The sequence below is a fragment of the Metopolophium dirhodum genome, chromosome 1 (assembly GCF_019925205.1).
Source record: "Metopolophium dirhodum isolate CAU chromosome 1, ASM1992520v1, whole genome shotgun sequence".
NCBI lineage: Eukaryota > Metazoa > Arthropoda > Insecta > Hemiptera > Aphididae > Metopolophium > Metopolophium dirhodum.
In genome coordinates, this window is record NC_083560.1 from 10,424,742 (window position 1) to 10,451,265 (window position 26,524).

Below are 26,524 nucleotides of genomic sequence, written 5' to 3' on the forward strand. Positions count from 1 at the left end.
AACGGGAATTCTTACGCAAAATCTGTTTACGAGAAAATCGATTTTGGTTTTTGGTGTAAACTCTATAACCAAATGACCGTAGGGACATGAAATTTTGACTGAATGTTTTATATTAGCATTTTCTATACACCATAACATTTTTTTAAATATTTTGACTCTTTTTGAGCTGGCTGACGGACATTGTCAGTTTTCAATTTTTTTAGTTTGTTTTTTCTATAAATACTCAATAAAATTTTATCTGTTGAGTAAAAAACTTGAAAATTTAATAAACGGCTCCTAAGTTATTGTTTCAAATCAGATGAAAAAAATTAAAAAATCCTTAGTCACAGTTTTTTATTTATAAGCATATAAAGTTCAAATTTTGACAAAATACGGAAAAAATCACGAAAATTAGCAAATTTATTTTGATTTTTGAGTTGAGAATTCATAAAAATTTTTCTTTTTAAATTTAAGATTTTAAAATGTAATATAAGATTACTCATAAGTTGTCCTACCTTTATCAAAAAAAAAATGTCTACAAGAAACTTAAATTAAATTTTTATAAACGTCTGAAATTTATATTTTTTACAACATTTGATATTTACTCGATTTCTCATGTAACAATTTTCTTATTTTATTGTAATTAAAAAAACGAATGACTGTAGATACTTGAAAATTCCACTGAATGTTTATATATTAGCATTGTCTATACACCATAAAATATTGAAAATATTTTAACTCTTTTTGAGCTGTTTACGGACATTGTCAGTTTTCATTTTTTTAGTTTTTTCTTTCTCTATATATATCAATAAAATTTTTATTTGTTGGGTAAAAAAGCGTGAAAATTTTAATATAAGGCTCCTGATATAATGTTACAATTGCAGTTGAAAAATATTAAAAATACATAGCCACATTTTATTTTTATAAGCTATTTAAAGTTCAAAATTTTGACTATATTTATCAAATTTATAATTTATAAATTATTTTGTAGTTAAAAATGTTATGAAATATTTAACTTTTATGGCTAAGGATTGAAAATTTAAAACAAGCGATCCACGTAAATAGGTTATATATTAATTACTTTATTTCACAATAATATCAATCAAATATACTTGGTAATATCATAGGCTGACTGACCGTTTTCGCTCTTAATCGTTTTTCTCTATACAATGATATTATTTAATTGGATTCAAAATTTAACACCATCCATTACAGTGACCCACTTGTAACCTAACTGTACAGCAGAGTGACATCCACTTAGTCCACCTTTTTTTATATATAATATATTATATACGCATGTAAGGTTAGGATTTTATTTATTATATAATACATAATAAACTATCTTAGAAGAAGAAATAGGTTTAATATTGGTTTATTTATAATTGAACTAGCTAAACCCGTGCACTTCGTTGCCCGTTAAATATACCAACTTTTTATGACTCAAACTTTGTTCAATTCGTTATTTAATATTTGGTATATGGTGTTCAAAATTTATCTTAACTTTTCCGTTGTCCAGAATAAAAATGTTGATTCGCAGCTGTATATTATTATCTACCTGCGTTAGATCGCGGACCCCGTGCTGTTTGTGCGTAAGTATATGATCTCTAAAGTATCAAAGCTATACTAAGTTTGTCGTATTCTACCTATGGTGGATTAATATAATCAATTAATACAAAATACTAACCTAACCTGTTGCGTCACTGTTGTATTTTTGACATCCAGTTTTCCTACTTTTCATAGTACCCTTCTCCATGATATACTCTTTCGTTTAAAAAAAAATTAAGAAGACCTGATAAGTAGTTTCATAATAATAATACAAATCAACAAACTCGCCCGATTAACCAATATAATATTATATTAAATATTTAACTAAATTTTTTATTATTTAGTTTATTTTTTTTCTAGACAGATGGCACCACTGTTGTATTTTTTGACATCCAAATTTTCTACTTTTCCGGTGGATTTTTCTAAAATTGTATTACATAAGAACCTTCTCCTGACAATTACGAACACAAAAGAAAAAAAAAAATAGTGAAATCGGTGTAGCCGTTCATGCGTGATGCGATGACCAAGGGAAACGGGATCCATTTTTTATATATAGTGATATTATATAATATAGTCACGATTAAACAATAAACAATTACGACTGCTAAGCGAAATCAACACAATGTTTGTAATATTACGAACAGTTGAGAATATATTTCAAAAGTATATTTTGAAACGAAATAATTCATAACAGAATTAGTGTGTGCCTAACATAATAATATCATTCGGAACGCTTTGCTGTGTGCGCTGGCGTTTCAGATATAGGTAAGATGAACAAATTTAATCAACCGGTGATTACAACAACATAGTTGCAATCAGAACGGTTTAAATACAATTAAAAACACCGTGTAGTACCTACATGTAGTTTACTTAATAGACAATAGTTATGGTCGAATCAACATTTGTGGTGACCTTGTGGCGATAAATTATAATCGCTTCTAACTCGTGCATTGATATTATAGTTACTAACCACTAATAAATAAACTGAAACAAATTATTGAAAAAAAAACTACAATGTATAATGTATTAATAGTACACTTAAATTATTTAAGGGTATTATATTATAAATTTAAGGCTCTGAAGTTGTTGCATTTGCATGTTTTGATTGGGCGATTCAGTTTATTGCTAAGTGAGCTTGAAATTATTTTCACCACACTAGGAAATACATATTAGGTAAAAATTTATTGTGCACATTTTTGCATATTTAGTAATTGATTTTATTTTAAGCTCATATTTCTTAATTTTACCATTTTTAAAACATATTTAATGATTATAATAATAAATTGATAGTAAAATTTGAAAATGTTGCAATAAAAAAATTAGTATACCTATTTATTTTAAGAGTTTTCATTGGGTATTATTGTATTGTGATTCTTAAATTCCAAGTTTTATTAATTTTTATTAATGCTTCACTGGTATATCATTTATCGGGATCATTTTAAAAGAAAATTTATCTTATTTGGAAAACAGTTTAAAAACTATTTATTTATTTTGTTTTATCTTAACTATATATTTATTATTTACACCTGGCAATTATGTTTAGTTTAGTAAAATATTTATATTTATGAAAATGTTGCATTAAAAAAAAAATAAGTGCATATATTTTGTATTTTTTTAAGCGCATAAAAGCATGCATATTTAGTGCTTTTTAAGTGCATTGAGTTTCGAGCCCTAATAATATACGTAGATTACTTTGATCTGTACAGGCCGTTAAGAGCGGAAGTAAAACTGCAATCAGTAATGGTAGAATATGAATTAACGCCAACGACGACGAACAATAATAATGGCAGCAATAATTAATTTCTACAGATCCTGCAGCCAGAAATATCCAATACGGACCAATCTTGTTCAAACAGGTTTATACACTGTATATAAAATATTATAAGCAGTAGATCGGCAGGGACCTACGTAATATGGTTAAGGGGGTTCGAACATTTCATATTTTAAGTTGTAATATTTAGGCAGTTTATATTACATGTATGTTTGAACGGTGTCATTGTGTGAGTAGTGAATGGGCATTAGTGTGTGTCCTTATCGGTCATTAGGCTAATGACAATGGTAACATGTAGTATGCTAACCTACGATAGTATCACACAAGCACACGCATGCACACTGCACAGGTCACCAAATCGAATTTTTATATTTTTCCGTTTTTAAAATCGGTACAAAATAGCAATAATATACAATAAGAGAAAGTTTAGTTACTTCCCATGAACCGATTTAAATTTTGAAAATATACCTGTATTCGATAACTTTTTAATTGGGTTATGTAGGAAAATTGTTTGATGCTTTAAAACTGAATGTAAGTGTATAAAATGAAAATTCTTTCATATTTTTTTTAAAAAGTAAACATATTTTTTAAGCCTCATTGAATACGAAAATCAAAAATTTGTTTCCTATATAACCTAGAAAAGGGGATGATAAGTTCATACGTATTTTTTAAAATAATAATCGGACATCGGGTAGTACGTAAACTAATCTTCCGCTTGTTGGCCTAAAACTACCAAAAATTCAGTGTGCTCCAACCGCATTAAAACAGGACTTGTCAAAAAATACGTAACCAGCCCAACTTTAGCCTACCCACCTTGATCTAACAATTAGACACCGTGTCTTTTTTCTCGTGGGTGTACACGATTTTCCCAGAACAAAGTCTGAAATGTCTTGGAACTTGCAGACAAACGTGACCTCGACGAACTTGACGGTTCAATTTGTGATCGGGTGTTGACTGTTGGTCAGTCTCACGGGGCTCTGGTTATCACCTGTAATGCTTGTAGGGGGGGGGGAGTCATGAACCCTTTTTGTAGACACCATATATAATTCTTGGTGCAAGAAGAGCCAATGTCATATTTTGACAATGTTCAAGACTTTAAAATAATAAATTGGCCAATTTTTAAAAATTACTAAAAAATCTTAAATTTTATGTTGGAACTCTACAAATTCTGTTAGTTAATTAAATTTGTTTTTATTTCATTGTATGACTCTCATTTTGTTTTTAAGTATAAATATGTACATTTCAGTTTGACATTGGCCCCCCAGAAAAAATAATAAAATTACTTTGGTTTGACATTGGGCAAAAACTAAAATTTTTAATTAACAATTTTTAATAATTAAAGAACTTGACTTTTTTATGAAAACCTAATAATAATATTCAATTGAGCATAATGTTAGTAACTTCTACGTTTATAAACTTTATTAATCGATTTCGAAATGGCCAATGCCGTGGCTATAAATAATATGTGGCCAATGTCGACATAGGCCCATAATAAATTGATTATTGTAAAAAAGGCCAATGCCAATTTGGTCATACAGCATAAGAGACATTGGCCCTTTTGACACAAGTAACATAAGCAAATTTTAATGACATTGGTCAAATAATCTCAATTTAGTTAAAATTTAACATTGTCCCTTTTTGCATCAAGCCACAGAATTTATTATACTATAACCATTTTATATTTTAGGAATTATGTTTGGTCTCAGCGATTTAATTGCTCAGAGCACGGTTGAAAACCGTAAACCGGAAGATATCGATTGGTTACGTACAGTGCGCTACGCGTCGATCGGTTGTGCGCTTGGACCATCACTTACCATGTGGTATAGAACGTTGGACAGATTGGGAACCAAAATAACAGTACCGATAGTGACTAAAAAAATATTAGTCGACCAATTGGCTGCATCGCCAATTATTACTGGATCTATAATGACTATGAGCAGAGTGTTTAGTGGCGACGAATGGCCACAGATACAAAAGAAACTAGAAGATAACTATGTGAAAGTTCTGCTCACCAGTTATACGGTAAACGCGTACAATTTGTTGTAAAATTTGTTTTATGGGAGACGGAGTGAACTAAGGTGCCCCGAGAGAAAGGTCGCCATGCCCCAACCGGGCATGGCAGATACTGGTGCCCAATTAAAAATTCGGCCAAACACTCACGTAAAAAAACTCACAGTTTCAAACCCTACCACAACCACCAAGATCAAACCCTACAAACAGATAATGGCCATAGATACCGGGCTTAATGATCAATAAAAAAAAATAATAATAATAATAATTTGTTTTATTAAATACCTAATATAATAAATTTACCTAATACAGAGTGATTCGTTTACCACTGAACACTCATTGTATCAAGAAGTGTATATGTTTTTTTAAAATATTATTTTACATATAGTTTCAATAGTCGTTTACAAAGCAACGTTTTAAAAAATTATATTTTCAAATATTTTTTATCCTTTTTACTTTTTTGAATGATAACATACAGTTTTAGTTTCATATTCCAAAGCAGAATATTTGTCTAAGTATTTAGGGATGAAATGTGTTTAAAAATATAATTTTTTTAATAAAAACGTTGTTTTGTAAACTACTATTGGAACCGTGTAAAATAATATTTTCAAAATCACTTAAACTTCTTGAAATAATGAGTGTTCAGTGATATCACCCTGTATAATATAACCGTACGTTTTTTTTTTAGATTTGGCCAGCCGTACAAGTATTGAATTTCACCATTATTCCACAACATTACAGGGTCTTAACCGTACAAATAGTGTCACTAGCTTGGAATACATACCTCTCGTTCATGAGTGTCGGTGGTGAAAAATCACAAGAACCGTAGAATTTAAATTCACTCTGGCATTTATAATTATATTTAAGAGTTGATAAAATAAAATCAAACTATAAGTAATATTCAATAAGCGTTCAAGGATACAGTTCATAATATTATAGTTCTTTATAGTTAATATCTATGCGTTTTTTTGATTCTGAGTGGATGTATTGATTTTACAATGATGTGTGTTTTTTTTTTAGTCTGTCATTTTCAGTTTCCCATTTTTTTTTTCTATAAATGTCAATAAAATTTCATATTTGTTGTGTCAAAAAGCTTGAAAATGTAATACAAAATCCTAAAATATATTGCTACAATGGCAGATGAAAAATATTAAAAATACAAGTCACAATTTTTTTAGATTCCGAGCAGCGTTGAAGCTAGTGAATAGTGGTTTTACAATGGTGTTTATATTTTTTTTATCCTGAATACAAAATGTTTAACAAAAGCTTCGATTTCAACATATAGTACCTTATCTTATAGCAAATTAATTCAAGATGGTACTTTAGAAAAGTAATTTTTCAATTTTCTCAATAGTTATTTAATGCCACGGAAAAAACCACCCACACATTACGAAAAACCGCTAAAGCGGGATTTTAATTTCTAACACTTTGTTTATCACCATAGAAAAGAATAAAAAATAATAATATAATAATAATACTAATAACAGACATTTGGTACGCATGATACGCACCAGTGGCGAAACTAGGACTAAAATGTTGGGGGGCTGTAGCCCCCACTTGCTATTACATAAAAAGTAACCCGTGGAGGGCAATACCCCGCACACCCCCATATATGTCCCCTTAAAAATATTAAAAAAACATTCAAAAAGACCAATTATTTATTTACTCAAGTTTCATTTTTCACAATAATAATAGGGCAAATGTAAGTTCCCACACGAGATATAACAGGTAAAAATCACACAAGGGTATGCATACGTAAGTTCCTACACGAAAAAAAACTACGCCGAATACAAACTTCCTTCCCACCTTATTCAGACTCAGAACTTAAACGTAGTTGGTTTGGTTAAAATGTGTTTGTTTTTGTGTTGCAAAAAAAAAGTACAATCAATTTTTTAATTGAATCTAGTCCAAATATATAATAAAAATTAATAATATTATGTGTAGGTATGGTCCACATATTATTTGTATTGGTATAAAAATATAAAATAATAATAGTAGTAGAAAAAATGTAATTTAATTTAATTTGGCTTGTTGCGAAAACTCAGACCCTTCACATAGTCATAATGTGTAATTATTTTTAAGTTAAAATCTGATATTTCGTTATTGATATAGTTTCCTCCTAGTGTTTGGGCTAGTGCTAATTTTGATACAAGTCTTACTACAAGTCTACAAACGCTTGCGAATAAAACAAATAATATGTGGACCAAACCTACACATTATACCATCATTAATTTTCATTATATATTTGGACCAACAAAGTTTAAGTTGTCAGTCCTAAGTCTGAATAAATTTTCGTGTGGGAATTTACATACGGGTGTAATTTTTCTAGTGTGGGAACTTACTAAACCCCATAAAATAATCTGCTCGCGTCCAACAAAATATTCTGACCTTATCAACTGAAATTATAATTGTTGCGTAAAAAATATGATAATAAATGCAAATTGAAAATATATTCATATATAGTAGGTAAGGCTCTAAGTAGGTATTGAAAAAAATCAGTAGGTAGATTAAATACTTTTTCTTGTTTTTAATACATTATCAATTATAGTCAATTATTATTGAATCGCAAATCGCAATTTGCAATAACTATAAATGTAGAATTTCTAAAAATAATAACAATTTGTACGTTTTTAAGTATTTCAGAGTAAGTACTAAGTTGTCTTATAATTGTTCCGTAACTAATATGCCCTAAAAATATTATTTGTCGGTACTTGAAATTTCTTAAGTATATTACTAAATAAAAATATATGTATAATATTAATTCAACTTACCAGTTTTAATCAACATTTTGTTGAAAACGTATTTGTTAAACCTCAGAAACGATTGTTAAAAATCTATGTTATTATATGGCAAAGCACGGCGTTAATGGGTTAATAATAACAATATGAATATAGTATAAAATATCTTAGGCTGACAAACTGTCTTGGCTCAGAATTGTTTTTCGCATACAATGATAATATATCATTGAATTAAAATTTAACACCATACATTACAGTGACCTACTTGCAACCAACTATATAGCAGTGATACCCACTTACCCACTTTTTTTAAACTAATCTTTACAATTAAACCATTTTTTTATTAATTAACAGCGTAGTTTACAAATTACAAATATAAAGACTTATTATAAAAAATATTGTATCAATATACAAGTTAAAAACTTATAAGCTCAGGAACATTTTAATTAAAATAACAAAATATTTTTAAGCGATTAGGTAGTGCATAATATATTATTCTTTTCATTTCTGAAAATATATCCACTTTTGATATCTATTTATTTCTCATCTTAATTTATTTTAAGTAGGTACATAAAATATAAATTTCAACTACTGCAATGACTAGCTAATAACTTGGAGATAAATTTCCCATTGTTAGGTGTAAATGAGTTCTTATTAATTTACGAGAAAAAATAATTCAAACAATAATACTATAAGTTATGATATGTTATTTATTATTGCTTGGTTAGTGGTTCAAGTTCCATCGGGTTTTTTAAACATATTTGTAATATTTTATGGATCTTGTGCTGCTTATGGTAATTAAATTTTTTTTGAAACTCTGTCTTTGGCGTGCGACCATTTATATATATCCATATTTGTTCATATTCAAAAACAAATGGTAACACACCGAACAAATTAAATTATAATACACTACACTAAAATTAACACAATAGGTAGTCAATAATACATGACTGCCATAACTGAAATTAATGATAAATTAGAGTGCCGAGCAGTTGTTGTTTTTAGTATTTGTATTTATTTAAGATTTTAGAAATAAAATTACATATTATAATATTATTATTTCTCCTTCCCCACACAACACACGCACACACAATTTATAGAAGCAGCATGACAAAACAGTTTTATGGGCATGCAAAGTTACCAATGAATCACTGTAAAATGAAGTGCAAGACCAAAAAGTGTACCAGTTGGGCGGCTAGCTAATGTCAGCAAATATCATGGATCTCTTTCCTGTGAAAATAAATAATTATCTAAATACATTTTTAAATATTGTAAATGTTTAATTATTATTAAAAATAAAATTTACTATTGTAATTTTAATAACAATAATAATATACATAAAATTGAATAATTAATTTGTCATAAAGAAAATTGGTTCTAAAATATAAAATGTTGAATTTGGTTTAAACACCATTAATCAATAATGTATTGAATTAACATTGACGTCTGTCATACAGTGAATAACATTTAACACTTATACTACTATAAAATAATTTGTTTCTAGTGTATAAACGTTAATTAGGTTTAGGTACTGGAAAATAATGCTAATATTTGTTTAACATATTATGTACATATTTTTTATGAAGCTTGTAAGATAGGTGTAATATAGAGAAAAATATAATAATTGTTAACTACCTTATTAATTTAATACTTATAATAGCTAGAAATGTAAATAAAAAATAATATAATGATCAAAAACAAATTAGTAATTACATGGTATTTTAATTATAAACATTAAATGTTATTACTTATTAATAATAATTAAGGTTTAAGTGTTTCTTTTAATTTTTTGCTAATTTTTATAGGAAATTGGTATTTAAGAAAAATCATTAATAGGACAAAATTAAATTTTGATTTTTCAATAATTATTAATTAACTGTTATAAATTATAATACTTAAGATCTATAACATTAGGAGATTTAATCAATTTATATTAACTAATTTTACTTGTCAAATTATAATTGTATGCTATTACAGTGCACAATAAGTATTTTTATTATAATTAAGTTAAACATATAAATTACTAAATATAGCTAATGCAATTATAAAAATAAATCTTTTTAGTATAAATACCTACTAGCTTGGAGAAACCTAACCTGTATGTGTGACTGCTATGAATATCATAATTAAAGACAGGGCTTTGCATAAAATGTATGTTGTTGTTTCCAACAACATATACATGCAATAAGTGATTATCCATAAATTATTACTTAATTGAGTAAATATCAAAATTGTTTAGGTACTGCATATTTATGCAAATTCCGACATTAGTGCAGGGTCTGCATATTTTAACAAAAAAGCATACAAATAAACACATAACGTCCAAAAAGGTGCTGATCAAAAAAATAGATTATATTATGTACGTTTAATTTTATACATCAAATATTTTACGTTGCAAAGAATTAATTTTATCATACTTATTAAAATGTTATTTACTTGCAATCAATTAATGATTAAAAATTAAATTACAATTTAACAAATTACTATTTTGTACTGCATATTAGTGCTACATTATACATTTTACTTTTTGTTTATAAAAATTGTAATAAAATTAATAAATAATTAACACTGCAAAATTAAAATTAAATATAAAATTAAATAAAAATTGAAATTTTACTGTGTATGTTTGGCATTTTTTTTTATTACATATTTTGACTTTTTTTAGTGCATGTTTGTTTGCATATTTTACAATTTAAAATTCAAATAAATCCGGTCTTTAATTATAATTTATAAGTTACAACAAAGTTCTCATTTATAATAATATACAATTTTACTATATTATTAGCAAATAATTGAACATATTCTTAGCACAATCATAGTACAATCTACTACATAGATTTGTTTTAATTGTCTGAATATAAAGACAAAACACATATTAAGGGATAATAAATAATTTATATAAAAATTTAGTTTTTAGTTCTACACAGTTACAATATAAATACTGTAATATTACCGGAGCATGTAGGCATTGATGCATTAAATCATGTGAATGAGTTGAGTTTGTTGTTATGAATATTACCGATACATTTTTATAGTAGGATAATAAATTATAGGAGTACAAAAATTAGTGACTATAAAATAGGTTTTTTATACAAACACATAATTTTAAATAAATTGACCTGTGCAACATTGTTTCTTAAAAAACCAACAAATAATCAAGCCAATCAAGGTATCATAATTTCTGTTGTTTTTAATTTTGTTTTCGTTAAAAATTACTAAAAAGTTTTGAACATGTTAGTATAAAATGTTATCAAAATCATGAATTGTTTATTTTTAATTTAATCTGTCATCAAATTAATATTAAAATACTATGTACCTATATTATAATGTGAAATATTTTAATTTAATACAATTAATCTACAATGGCATTATACTGTTTAACCTACCTAGCAGGCGCAAATCCAGGAATTATTAAAGGGGGGAGATGTTTTAATTTAATACTTTAATACAATTTGAGGCCCCTGGGCGTTTTAACACCCAAAACATGCCAGCTACCTCATAATATTTGTAAAAACTTAACAGAATTTTAGACTTTTGAACAATTAAGAAGACGTAACACTGGTATTTGTTATCCCCATCTTACAAGTGCGTAACATAGCAAATTTACGCTCAGCAAAACACGTGTAGCTTCGTTAGTTTAAAAATTAAAATGAATTGACCTATTACGAATGTTGATGGTAAGACTATTGACTGTGTTTGTATGTTGGTTTTTTACGATAGTTCAATTTTTAAGCAAGTTATGTGTATATAATATACCGTAAATTAAAAATGCTCATAACTCACTTAAAAACTGAATTATTGTAAAAAACCAACGTACAAACACAGATAATTTTCTTGCCATCAAGAAACGTGTTACGTCTTCTTAAAATACAAAAATATTGTTACTGAGAACAATAATAAATATCAATATTGATAAAATTTACAAACTCATAATGTTTTCAGATAAATTACAACAATATCTTGATATGATTGTATGAATTTAATTTATTACACTATTATCCAAAATTTGATTTAAACATGTTTCTGGTTATTGTTTTATAATAATTTTGATTGCTACTAACTTAATACATAATGCTTACATTAGGTGTAATATAATTAACTATGAACTACCTATTCATTTTAATTATGCAATATTCTGACGAGCTGCAACTATGAACATGAATCTTGTTAGTTGTTACAATGAAAACAGCACGATTCATATTTTCTAATCACAAACTTGATTCTGGCTCCTCCTTGAGTTGTAATAGTCTCCTAGAATTTACACAATTATTGTATATATCATATTTACGTGAAATTAGTTAGGTGAAAACATTTTATGGCTACAACGTCTACAAGCGCGTATAAAAACAATATATTAATTACTCTGGTGCTCGTAACGTTGATATCAAGCTAATAAGATAGGCAATTGTCTACTATTCGTAATATAGTATATTATAAATGTATCATAATATAGTATCGCTCATACTTGAGCTCAACGTTGTAATCAGTAGTCCCACAGACTGCTCCTTACATTTGTGAATGAGTACATTTATAAAAATATCTCATACGTCACAAATTACGGGCGCGTTTTCTAAGTAGGTATATGTGTTTCTGTTCAATACGTTACTACAGCGTTAACGACCCGACCAGAGACAAGGGTACACGATATATATTCGGACGGTATAGGTAAATAATATTCTTAAAGCTTAAACGGTATAAGCGTTAGTGTACGGCAGTATACGATTCTAACGGCGTTAGAAGGAAAGGTGTTGGAGGGGAATAACTATTACAAAATATTATAATCTTACGTTCTATTGGCATTAGCGTGAGCGATTGTTTCCGAATCCAGAGTCCATCGGTGGGCTTGTCGATAGAACAAGTCCGGAAAGCTCACTCTGCGAGCGCGCTGAATCCCCGGTTTCTAAACTTGTTTAAAGCAATACAATTATAATAGCACAATATACAATTCACCACGTACAGTACTTAACTATACGGACAATAAATAAATACGTACCGGCAACCGTAACTGCGTACACCGGTAAGTGGTAACCGTCGACGGACGGACGGACGCAGACTGGCCGACTTCGTGCTCGACTATTAGGGTTCCTGCCAGAAAGTCACAACCCAAGTCGGCAGCAATATTTATTCCAAATGTCTAAAATATCGTGCAAAGCGTTGAATACAAAATAATATATAATAATAATAATTAAATGTAATAATGTTGTTGTTTACTCGTTGGACCGGAGACAATCAACACCGTCGCGAACCGCCGTGATAAGGTTGTCTTCCGCCATTTATAATATGAGTCTCCACAATGCGTTCTCACAGTGGCCGACCGGGAAATTCATGGAAAATTGTCGGGAAAAACTAGCCGCGGTCGACCTACGCCTCGGACGACAATACACTATGGCACGTCCCGCGCACATAAATTAGCGACGGCTGCCGACGGGCGACGAGTCGCTGGCTGAGACGCGTTATCTGCGCGCGCGTGAGTACACTCGTCACATATTTATCACTTGTATCACCGGCTATCACTCGTGAGTTCCCAGGGAGAATGCAATTATCGGCATAAATACGCGACGAGTATCCACGCATCGCGTTTGCGCAGACGGCACGTTTCATCCTCGTCGCTTATATTGTTATTATGTGCTTCAAATATCCGAACGCGGTGACATCCAGTGGCGTCATCGGCGCTTGAATAAGGGTGGGTCGCAGGGGTAACGCTGCAGCTCCTCTTCTAATTTTTTTTTGTTTCGAGCGTACTTCTTCTAATTATTTTCTTTATAGAACGGGCGGACGGAACGTTTTATTTTGTTGAAATAAAATTGAATTTTTTTTTATTTCATTGTTTCGTTAAGTTGTACCTCCTTTTCAATAACATAGTAAAATTAAATGTATGGTTTTTTTTTTTTTTTATGATAATTGATAATTTGGGCCAGTCTCGTCGTAATTTCATATCTTATATAGGTGTAAAAGTTTTTCGCTTCGCACAACGCTTCAACGGCCTAAAAATTTAATTTTTGGAATTTAATTTACGTCTATATGTGTGGTTTTATGTGTTTAAGACGATGCAAGTATCAAAAAATTCAATATAACGTTTAGTTTTTTAATAGTAAAAATACAAAAAAAATATTTTATCGCCATAACGTGCCGTTTAACAAAAATATCACTTTTAAGATTTTTAATATTTAAAAAACTAAACGTTATATTGAAATTCTGATACTTTTATCATCTTAAACACATAAAATCACACATTAATCCGTAAATTAAATTGTTTATTTTTTTTATTCGTTATGTGAACAATAATTATTAACATTTGAAAAAAAAAATAAGAAAATTTTTTTTTGGCTTGTGTGTTTCTTTAAATGTATTAATTTAATTGTATTTCTTATATAGGTTAGGTTAGATTAGATGTATTAGGAATAATACTGAAGTGAGCCACACTCGTGATTAATTATGGGTGTGACTTAAAAATTTAAAATTAATAACCGAATTAATAATTAGTTAGGTATAAGTTATAAGTGCTATTGTGCTAATAATGTGGAACATTGATTTTTATTTTTAATAAATGATAAGTTATTTATTGATTGTTGGTAGGTAAATGGTATTGGTATTGGCGTATTATAATATATCTAATGTTGTTGATGGTGGTTGGTGGGAGGGGGTGTGGGGGGCCACGGGTTAGGTTGAGATTAGTCATTGTCAGGAACGCTAATTTTTTTTTATGGTTTTGAATCCCCTTTCTTTTATTTTTCCGATTCGAACACTGGGGGTATAATGACGGAGGGGAGAGAGATTTTGGTGTCGTCCTCCCCCCCCCCCCCGCCATGACTTTTTTAATCAGCGAATCATTTTTATGTACTTATTATTTATTAACAAATAAAAACCAAAATCCCCTATGGTAGCTGTAACTAGTATTATAACATTACATCGTAATAAACACTAATCACTATTGCAGATTGAATATTGCACAAATACAATGCAATAATGCAGTTTAAGCACAATGGTACAATCAGAATTCGTCGGTCGGCAGGGGCGCCATTTGGGGTTAGCTGATGTATCAGTTAAATTGAATTAATTTAAATAGTTAACATACGATAAAAATATTTTAAAAATAAAGGAATATACATGGATATACTTAGATATAATTGATACAGAAAGAAAATGTATATTAATGAATAACGATATTATACTTTAATCAGTGTTATCACTTAAAATATTAATTATTTTTCATCCCTAATAGTAAGGTAAAAAATAACTCCAACATTGCTAAATTTCAATTTTCATTGTTATAACTTTGGCCCGGTGTAGAAAAATGTGGCCTTGTAAAAAATTTGGCAATCCTATTGCAGTAACGTGCTCGGGGATGACCATAATAGTTTTAACAAAATAATTTAAATTTATCTGTCATGGTTAATAAAAGTTATACTGTTCTAGTTTATTATACTTAATAGTTACAATATTTTTTGAAACATATAATATTAATATTATATAATATAAGCATTATCATTGTCAAAGGAACATATTTATTAATTTTGCTATACACTTATTAAAGTAATTTTGGTTTTTGGACCAAGTAGTTTTTTTTGATTTTTTATTATAATAAAATATATAATAATTTTAATAAAATAATTTAAATTTATCTGTCGTGGTTTTTAAAAGTTATATACAGTGCCGGCACTAGGTATTGCGGGGCCCTGGACATAGGTAATAGGTACCCAGAGGAAGGCAAAATTCTAGCTTTTTTTAAATCAGGATTTTTTTAAATTAATGTGGTTTTTATTTGAATTTCAAACATTAAAAATAATAATATCAAGTTATTCTTTTTTTAATTATAATATGTTAACAAAAAATTATTTACAAATAATAAAATAATATGCATGTGTTGAAAATTATAAGTTAATAAATTTGTGGGGGCCTATTATTTTATTCATTTATATTTATTTTAATAATTACAACTTATATAAACATCAATAAAAAATAAATAAAATCATCAAAATGTTTGAATGATATAAAAAATTGTTTAATATCTAAGTACGCGGCGGCGGTAGACAATAAACTACATTAAAACTAATCCTGATACACTAGATACGCACGCAGTAGGTACATTTTATTTAATACAGCTATACCTACTATACCTAAACTAAATTGTAATAATAATTTCTTAAAAACTTAATTTAGAGTTTTCTGAGAGCTTTTCCAAATAAAGAACAGAAAAAACAATAACTCTAGAGATAATAAATATTTATATTATTAATTATAGTATACTCCTACAATACTCGAGTATCCTCAAAATATTACTCCTTCGTCGTATCGATAACGATTTACTTTGTAGTATGGTCTATGGCTAAATTTAGATATAATTTTCCAAATAACTAATGATAGAAATAATATTAATATTATACATGTGTAGTATATTACAATAAGTCAATAAATGTATAGATTTATAATTTGTTAATATAAAATATAAATGTGTTTCGCGGTATTAAGATGATAATTAAAAATCGCGGGGCCCTTTAACAAGCGCGGGGCCCTGGACATATGTCCCATTTGTCCTCCCCTAGCGCCGGCACTGGTTATATATTTTAATTTTATTATATTTAATAGTTATAATAATTTTTGAAATGTATATAATAATAATAATACATTTAAATACATCATCATTGTCAAAATATTTTATTTTACTTTTGTATTATAATGTTATTATGTACGCTGTCTACTAAATGAAAATGATTTTTGATTTTTAATTATTATGTAACTTAATCTTTATCACAATTGACACAATTTATATTGTTGAATGAAACATTAGTTTGCTGAATTGGATATAGCTATCTACGTTTGCCATATACCTATTGGCGATCATTTATTTTTGGAAAATTAATATTTAAACATTATTGTCAATGGTTGTCAAATGTACTGGAATAGTTCCTCTATAGGCACCTGTTTCGGTTCTATTATTTTTATATATAAATATTTGTGTTCCATAATCACTGAAATGGCCAAATATGTGCACGTGTACCTATCACCATTTTTGATATGAATAATAATTAATATTATTAATATATTATCGATTTTAGAGAAACTATTGTAGGTATTGTTACGTGCTGCCCCTCCAGGGATTCACTATGTAGATGATTTGGAAATAATGGTAGCCAAATTAGATTTATAATACAATGTTTTATTAGAACAAATATAAAATGTATAGTATCGTCGTCGTGGTAATAGTAGTAGTAGTCGTCCTGTATATGGCTAGTGGCGTGAAGTCGCTTCTGCGTTGCTGGTCCAGGTACATCTGTCTTTACTGTGTTCCCAGCCCTCCTATATATGATGTCGGTTCCTTTGATGGATCCTGCGCATGGACGGGGCGGTGTATGTAGCTGGTTCAATAAGTTGTTATTCTCGCAACCGCCGCTCGTGACTTGTTGTTGGCCGCTCCCCTTGATTAGTTTGCCAAAATAGGATATAGTTTCTAACTATGAGGTTACGTCTAGGAGACCATAACAACTCAAGGAGAACTGTCTCTCCGAGTATAATGATACTTATATACTAATACATGAATTGAGTACGTAAGCTATTCCTTTACAGTATACAAACAGCGATGAATCATTTATAAGCCCTATGAACCTCTCGTTAATGGATAGTTTTTTTTATACAGACTTAAAAACCCAAAAAATCGATAAAACTAAAAATTAAAAAAAATTTAGATTTTTTCAGTTTTGTCGGTACAACGTAATAGTAAGCAGGTACGGTGGCCAAAATCTGAATGCAGTATTGCACCATAAAATTTATAGTAAAAACTGTATGTTTTATAATTTTGAAACTAAATTCGACCGATTTAATTAAATTACCAATAAATACAAAAATTTAGAAATAATAACAATAACATATATAATATATATATACCGGGGGACGGAGTGGCCGAGCCGACTAAGGGGTCGGCTGCGACGCAGTCGACCCGAGTTCGATTCCTCGGCCATGGGCGGCATTTTTCTTCGGACAAGTCACGGTGTCCGGAGAACAAGTGGCGCCCACCCGGGCGTGGCAGATACCTACGGGTGCCCACTTGAAAATCTGCCAAAAAACTACACACACGTGTTTATCAACCAACAGTATCCTCCCCTACAATTAAAACAAACAAACAGCTAATGGCCATAGTTGCCGGGCTTGATGACCAATTAAAAAAATATATATATATATATACTTATTAAATCTAAGTAGCGAAACATTATTCTGTAATACAAAAACGTATAAACCGCACACTGTTATCTAATTACCTACCTTTTATGTTCAGACGCCACCATTGTTCTGCAGCAACGATTTATTTATTTATCTTAAAGCCCGTCAACTATAGTTAGTAGGAAAGCGGCCCATCGGGGATTTTCCGATTTTCCGATGGACCGATCCCGTCCCTGCCTTTCATCACACTTGAATACATTTTATAAATGTTCATATCGTCCATAAGTATAGACAGGGACGTACCTACTTACACAAATTGCGGCGAAATTAAATTTTCACCTGTAAGAAATCTATCGATCACGCCGCGTTTCAACTCCTCTGAAATTTTTTAGATGTTGATTTTTCCAACTGCCAGTCCACTAAATATTTGTAAATTTTTATTTTAATAATAATAAAACAAAATTTAAAAGGCTTACATTTAAGTTTACCTATGTCAATATTATTTTGTAATTTAGAGTTTACTCGTTGTTCACAAAAAATTAATACACAAATAAATTCAAATTAAACCTAACCAATTTAACTATTTACGAATACTGATGTATATAATATTATAATAAATCAATGTTTGTACCGATCTCGCCGATCTTCATATCCAACGTTTAAATTGGAAGATTACAACTATTGATAACGAAAATTTTCTACTCGATGACATTGACCCTATAAATAATAATTTATTCTATTCTACAAATTCAAATTTGAAATTGATTTATTCAAGTGAAAAAAATATTGATTTTTTAAAATATTATATCATATAAATCTCACATCAAAACATATGTCATCAAATTCTTACTGGGTATTCAAAAAATGACAATTTTACTTATTTGTAAAAATAACAATCATTTTGTTTTAACCTCAAACTATTTGAGGGTTTATTATTTTAACGAGTTTATATTTTATTCTATTGTTTTTTCTTCTATAACATATGCGTAATTGGGTTGTATAATACCTATACATTTTGTAAAATAATTTGTAAGTTTAGGGAAATATTGATTTTTTTCTTTTGTGGATTACAAAGTTTGACGATTATTTAAATTGAAAAAAAAAACATTTACTATTATAGTTATAGCTATTATAGTGTACTTATACTATTAATTTAACAAAAAAAATCTGTATAATATGATACATCAGTTATTATTTAATAAATCGCAGTCGGCGGAAACAATATATATATATATATAAATATCCAGGGGAATCGCTCAGCCCCATAGACAGTGGCGTATATAGGGGAAGGGGGGTTTGAACCACTGCCGTATATACCAGGAGTGGTCAACCTGAGGTACGTGTGCATTTGCGGCACATTTAAATATTTGATGTTATTGAATGGCACACTAACGTCAAATAAAAGAAGATATAAATTTCAAGTATTTCTATAATTATGTTTTTCAATATTAAATAAATCATAAAAGTCGTAAATATTGTATTACTTAACAATATAATTGTGTCGAAATAACATTAATAATGCTAAGATCGCCGTGTTACATTTTTATGGTACCTACCTACCTACATATAATCAATTTTTTGGCACAATACAGAAAAAGATTGTCTAACCCTGGAATGGACGTCAAGTATTTGCATACAACAAGAATATATAGGAACTCATTTTTAAATAGCGTTATTTTTTATACACAAAACTCGCTTAGAAATTGAACTATCGTAAACAATTAACTAATTTTCTTACCATTAAGTTTCACAATTGGCCGACAATCACTCTAATTTTTTTTAATAATGAATCTAAAAGTTAACTGCTGAGCGTAAATTTGTCGTGTTACGCACTTGTAAGACAAAGTCGTGACCAATCATAACTTGTTATCTATATGTCTATATTATGTAAATAGGCGATTATTATTACTGCTGAAAGGTTTTTGGTGATTAAAATATTAAATAAATGAATATGTTTACTTATAGATATTATTAATGTTATCAGAAACAGTCTAGTTCGTAAAATTAACTATAAGACCTAATATTATTTTTTTTGGACATGGAAAGGGGAGGCGACTGTTTTATATACATACCCGTGTATGATTTATATCTGTATAATATATTACAACTACATTATTATTTTTTTGAAACTTAGGTATTATGGGTTCTGCGAATCGACTTTCCCCCGGTAGGAATGCAAGACATTAATACCATAATAATCGTTGTAATCGTGCCCTCGTCTAGGCACATTTACAGGGTGATTTATTAAGCGTAAAAATATTCTGCTTTGGAATATGAATTTAAAACTCTATGCTGTCATTCAATAAAGTAAAAACTTAAAAAATTATATAGATAAAAAAATAATTTTTTAATAAAAACATAGTTTTTTTAACAACTTGAAACTATGTAAAAAATATTTTCAAAAACATTAATACTTTTTGAGATAATGAGTGTTTTACGCTTTATGAATCACCCTGTATAATGACACATTATACAGACTTTATAGAGTATCAGGTGTCGTACAATAATGGCATTATAAAGGCGCCAGCCGTATAAAATCCATTAAAACCGTACAATTATACAAATGTCTTCGAATTCCGCAAAAAACCCACAAATTTAATCTCCGTCTGACGAACAAAGCTGGCACCACACCTGCACTCACGCACACCATATTATACACATTTATATAAAATATTATATTCATAATGTCCATATTATTAACTTATCATTAGACACGCCGTTTGAGCTAAACAAAAAACGGTCCGCCACTCTTATACGTACGAACCTTCAACTACAATATAATATTATCGTGTGTTATCATACTGCGGTCGTATTTTCGAAACCCAAATAAGTACCTCTAGACCGTATATTTCTTTAAAAGTATGTACTTTGTAGGCTTTATAGCTCAAAGACTATAACTCTTACGTGAAAATGTCATAGTTCCTTTTTTGCAGAAAATTACCTCCTCTACAACTTTTGTATGAAACATTTTATCGTACGACCATAACCTCTAGACCAGCGGTCCCCACTACGCGGCCCTTTAGTAACTTTAGTGCGGCCCGCACTAAAATTAAACTGTTCATTCTAAAATCCAAAATTCTATAAACAGCGAATAAAATGAACGTCGCTTATTATCTTATCATTTTTATTCATTTTATCTTTCTATTTTAAAATTGTATTGAATTACCACTTGGACAGATAAGTAGCCACCTACGGGCTACGGTTATGAGTTTATTTATTTCCACCTTAGTAGTCCACCGCGTAGTCTTGTATGAACAGTTTATCCGTTATCGCTTATTGTCCGTTTGTATTTTATCCCGTATTGTCGTTATAATATGTAATTCTGTACACTTTAAAAAATGAAATGAATAGTCGTTTCAATGATATTAAAAACTTAAGGAATTAATTTTGATTTATTGAAAATCCGTGGGCAGTAACTACAAAAGAAATATTTGAAATTAATATTATGAATTGCAATATTGGTTTATTAAAAAGTGAATAAATTGACTTACAGCAGGACATAACTTTAAAAGATATTTTTAATGGTAAAAATAATACAATGTAATATTCTAACATTTTTTGGATCGACATATACGTATATGTGCTTTTAGTAAGGTAACATTTATAAAAAACAAATACAGAGTGATGACCTTTGAGTGATGTGCATTTGGACGATTTATTGCGGTTTTCAACATCAAATACAACCGTAGACATAAACAAAATTATAAAAGAAACAGAAAGGTACCGTCCATCAACATCAAAACAACATTAAATCCAATAAATTAATTATATTTATATAAATATCAATATTAATCTAATAATTTAAAAAATATATAAATTTAATAATATGAATGATTTGTATTTTGTATAAAATAAACTATGAATTGAAATTTAAAATTACAACTATAAATCCAAGAAAAACATTTATGTCATTCGTGTACTTTTTCCTACAATACCCTTTCCTTACAATATATGTATATAATTTTTATGTTTTTAATTATTAAAAAAATAATTAAAAATGTATGCGGCCCGCAAATAATTTTCAAAAATTACATTTGGCCCATTCTACAATCCTAGTGAGGACCGCTGCTCTAGACCGCACAGGATGAGTATATATATATTATAACTATATACATCCATATTGTCCATAAAGGTCCTCCGAGTGCCTAGACAACAATGTTTACATTATAAAACGCGCATTGACATGGGTAAAACGTAGGTACCTCTGGTACCTAATTTATAGTCGTACGATATTATTATATGTTATTTCACGGTCCGAAACTCGCCGTTAAATGTATCGTATAAATGCACACGACAAACAAGGTTAGCGTCAGTTTGCCAGTCATCATACGAGTATGTTGTACACATTGCTCCCCGGGAGGCATACGAAGACATTTTCTCTTACCGAGTATAGACTATATAAGGACGATTTTATTGTGTTCGTAAAGCCAAAAGAGGACACCCCACCGAACACGACACACACACAGAGTTTAATACACATAATACCGTTTTAAACTACGGACACGGTGGCATTATATAATACTGTATAGTGAAAAATATAATATACTTCACTCGGGTCCAACAAATTTAATCGTATACGCACGCTCTTCAAATTCAAAATAACTACGCATTCAACTAAAACGTTTAAAACCACTAAAATACTACATAAAAAAATAGGTAATGTTGTTCAGTCGCACTGAAGTACAAGAGTGATATGATACAACAATAATATTATTACTGTAAATTATTGGGAACTGGCAAACATTATTTTGTGAACTGTTTTTTTTAAAAAAAAATGTATTAGTATCGTAGATATAGTCCACCTTTTAACGATTTTCATTTTACGAAAAATAAAACTTTTTTCACAGACATTTTTTCCTGTTTAGAAAAACTATTAATTACAACACGTATTCGATCGATTAGGTGTTCGACGTATGTTGAAAGGGCTCAGAGTGATTTTTATATTTAATCTAAAAGTTAAATGAATAATATCGTTATTTGTCAAAATGTCAATGTTGTAAACGTTATAGTGAAAAGCTGAAACAAAAAATGAGATATACAACGAGATATTAAGGGTTGAAAAATAGTTGAGCCATTGTTATAGTCGATCCCATTGTCGCCGCCGCCCGTGTCGTGATTCGTGGGTTTGAAACATTTACCCCAATAACCCCCTCCCATCAGCACCAAAACATTTTAGTTTATATCATAAAAACCTCTCAGTCCAACCATGGTGACCCGTAATTTGTATAATGTAAGTAGGTGTATGATCGGTTTTACATTTTAATTTTAGTTATTATTTGACTTTATATTCGACATACTAACAATTTTTTTTAAAAATGCCTTCAAATTAAATGAATATTTAGACAAAATATTATATGAGATAGTCAACCTTCAAAAAATATTATTCCCTGTCATTATTGTAATGGTTAATTAATGATTATACATTATTATATACTCTAAGGTTACTCAAAAATATTTAAAAAAAACTAATACAATAAATATTAAACATTGTATAATAATTTAAAATTATATTCGTATTTAATTTAAATATTTTAACTAGTGACGGTCCTTGACAAATTGCAGGAAGGGGGTGAAATATTTTTCACATTATATACAAACCTTAAAGAGAAAAGTCATAAAATTAAAAATAGTTTGTTAAATTAAAAAATTTATTTCATGTAGGTAATATTACAAAAAAAGTTCGGTTTTTTGTTTTGCAAATAGGTCTATATAATTTTCATGACTTACGGTTGCATCTCTATGAATGCTAAGCCACTAAATCTGGTGTTCCTCATTCTTGACCAGGTGTTCAGTTAAAAGTTCAGTTAAAGCAGGTTCAGTTTAAAGTTACAAATCTTAGGACAGATCTCGAGAAAATTTAAAAGTCGGCTTTTAAGGTGTAATTTGTGTGCATTATATTTTAAAGATTTTTACAACTAATACAAGCTTTGAAATTATCTCGTATAAAATCAAGGCTAACGATATTTTTCCTCGGCACATTATCAAAGCTATGTCACAGAATAGGTGACAATTTAAATCATTGATTTTTTCTCGCCTTGTTACCACAATTATTGATCATAAAATAATTTAAGACATAGATATATTATCAGGTTTTCGTTGTAACATAATATAGGCCAAGAGAGGGGGGGGGGGGGTGATCCACCCATCACAAAAATTTAAGACGAATAAAATTATAATCTTTATAATATTGTGTTTAAACAATTTTAAGGTGGAATATACGTAGTATAGTAAAGTAGATTATTTTATCACACGTTATTTGTATGGTTCTATAGACTCTAGTGTATAAGCTTAGGTACATTTTTAAAAATAACATACCTAATAAAAAAAAAATCTTAAACCGTGGCCAATAGTAACACTTAGCATAACATCAATCTAAAATCATTTAGCGATTTTCTTATTTTGGTGTACCTAATTCAAAAACGAATAACCGTATAAACCCTTGAGATTTATAACACATGTTTATTTTATCAATTCCTATACTTGATAAAATTTTCAAAATATTTCGACTTGTTTTAAGTTTACAAACAATTTCTATATTAAATGTATATTTCTTGGGGGAGGGGGGGCGTTAGTAAAATGTTGTCCCAGGGCGCTTAATGTCTAAATGCGCCACTGGGGACATCATCATACACTTAGTGCACCCCTTTTCAAATTTAACTTCAAAATGTATCCCTACATTTTTACGAAAGTAAAAAATTGTTTAATTTTGTACTATATAATATTACCACGTACAATTGTCAAGCATAGATAATAAAGACTATCATATCTATGCGTACCTACAATGTAGTTCACAACTCCCATTTTATAAACTTCACAGAATATCAATTTTATATTTATTATAATATATTTATTTTTCGTGATATAAAATTAAGAACATTTTTATTTTATAATTAGGTACTACCTATTAAAATTAGATTTTTTATTTTTTTTGAAAACTGTTTTCATCGCATAACGAAATAAATTTTTTGGTGATAAAAATGGGCCCCGTGACCATGCCCCTCCTGAACTCCTCAATCTGAGCTTGCTAACAGATAATCATATTATTCTAATTCTAATAGTCGCTTGGGTGCCATTAGAGTGCCATTAGCGATAACCGATAACAATCGATATATAATATATTATAAATAGATACCGCAGTGTATATAAAATATAATAATATACCCATGTGAAGGTTTCAATTCCAACGAAAAATATTTTTGAATTAAAATATAACTAAAATTATCAGGTATTCTTCGTATAAATATCGGTTTTTGTCAAAATTTTTACCTGAAATGTCTATGAAAAAAAATTATTTATTTAGATTTTTTAGGTCTCAGTATGAACTGCTTATGATAAATTTATTAAAACGTTATGGGCATGGATATTAAAAATCTCATGCCGTAAGATTAAGTTGTAACTAACTATCTACGTATAATTCATAAATAATTTTTACATTCCCTGCTTATATGAAAGATAACAAGTCCCAAACAATACTTTATCACTAATAGAATAGTGAAACAAAAAATGTAAAAGGAAAATATTTTGCCCTCTTCTTAACATATTTCTACGGACGCCCTTGCTTTTTTTTAAGAATTATTTTTGAACTGTTGGTGTTAGACGTTTTTTTATGTAGATATTACTTAATTAGGTCAAAACATAAGAAAGATTTGTGATTAAATTTAAATTTACATAATTTAATTTTTATAATAATTCTATAGTCTATAATAGTACCTATTTATTATTTTAGACTTTTTCAATAAATTGACTTTTGGGACTTTTTTTACTGTGACTTTTTTTCCGCTATTCATATATTGAATAGATAGGGAAACCGATACGGATCGTGCACTTGGTTCCTATTTTAATTATTCGGTATCTGCAGCGGTGTAAGTTATCAAATAACCAAATACATTGAATATACCTATCCTATTCGTCGATAAATTTGATCCAACTTTATAGTCGATAGTGCACGTAATAATATTTATGCAATTTAATAAGATATGGTTTTATTGAGACATACGATTTCATGTTAATAATATTTGGAATGTGTAAATCGAGGGGATGGGCGAGAAAGGTAAAGATATTTCACGATTTTGTTTTTTGTAAAAATAATCGTTTAGTTCGAAAAACCAAGTAAAATATTAACTAGTGGATGGGTAGTTTCGTTACGGTCTAACCTAACCGGCATGCGAGTACAACATAATTTATTATAATATTATTTTATTTGTCGATTTCGAATATTCGAGAACGGCAATATTATTTACACCATACGCATTGTACGTGGCAAGTAACAGGTTTTATATATACATAATAAAATATTATATCGTACACAATATGTCAATATGTTCGC

General features: G+C 29.0%; 1 protein-coding gene and 1 long non-coding RNA gene across 3 annotated transcripts in view; one reads left to right on the plus strand and one right to left on the minus strand.

The window, feature by feature from the left end:
- The window catches only part of LOC132936673 (uncharacterized), a 36,163-nt gene extending 22,676 nt beyond the window's left edge, over window positions 1–13,487 (minus strand). The window contains exons 1-5 of one of the 2 annotated variants that reach the window (XR_009663508.1): window positions 13,255–13,487; window positions 13,037–13,177; window positions 12,831–12,943; window positions 12,154–12,294; window positions 9,185–9,273 (exon numbers count right to left, since the gene is read on the minus strand). This is a non-coding gene — a long non-coding RNA (uncharacterized LOC132936673). Of the gene's footprint in view, window positions 1–9,061; window positions 9,274–12,153; window positions 12,295–12,830; window positions 12,944–13,036; window positions 13,178–13,254 lie in introns of those variants that run through there. The other variant, XR_009663507.1, reaches the window with a different exon arrangement.
- LOC132933129 (protein Mpv17-like) lies at window positions 3,308–6,134 on the plus strand. The gene is made up of 3 exons (XM_060999450.1): window positions 3,308–3,380; window positions 4,983–5,317; window positions 5,994–6,134. Exons 1-3 carry the CDS (start codon window positions 3,308–3,310, stop codon window positions 6,132–6,134), a joined length of 549 nt encoding a protein of 182 aa, XP_060855433.1.
- Window positions 13,488–26,524: the final 13,037 nt, after the last annotated feature.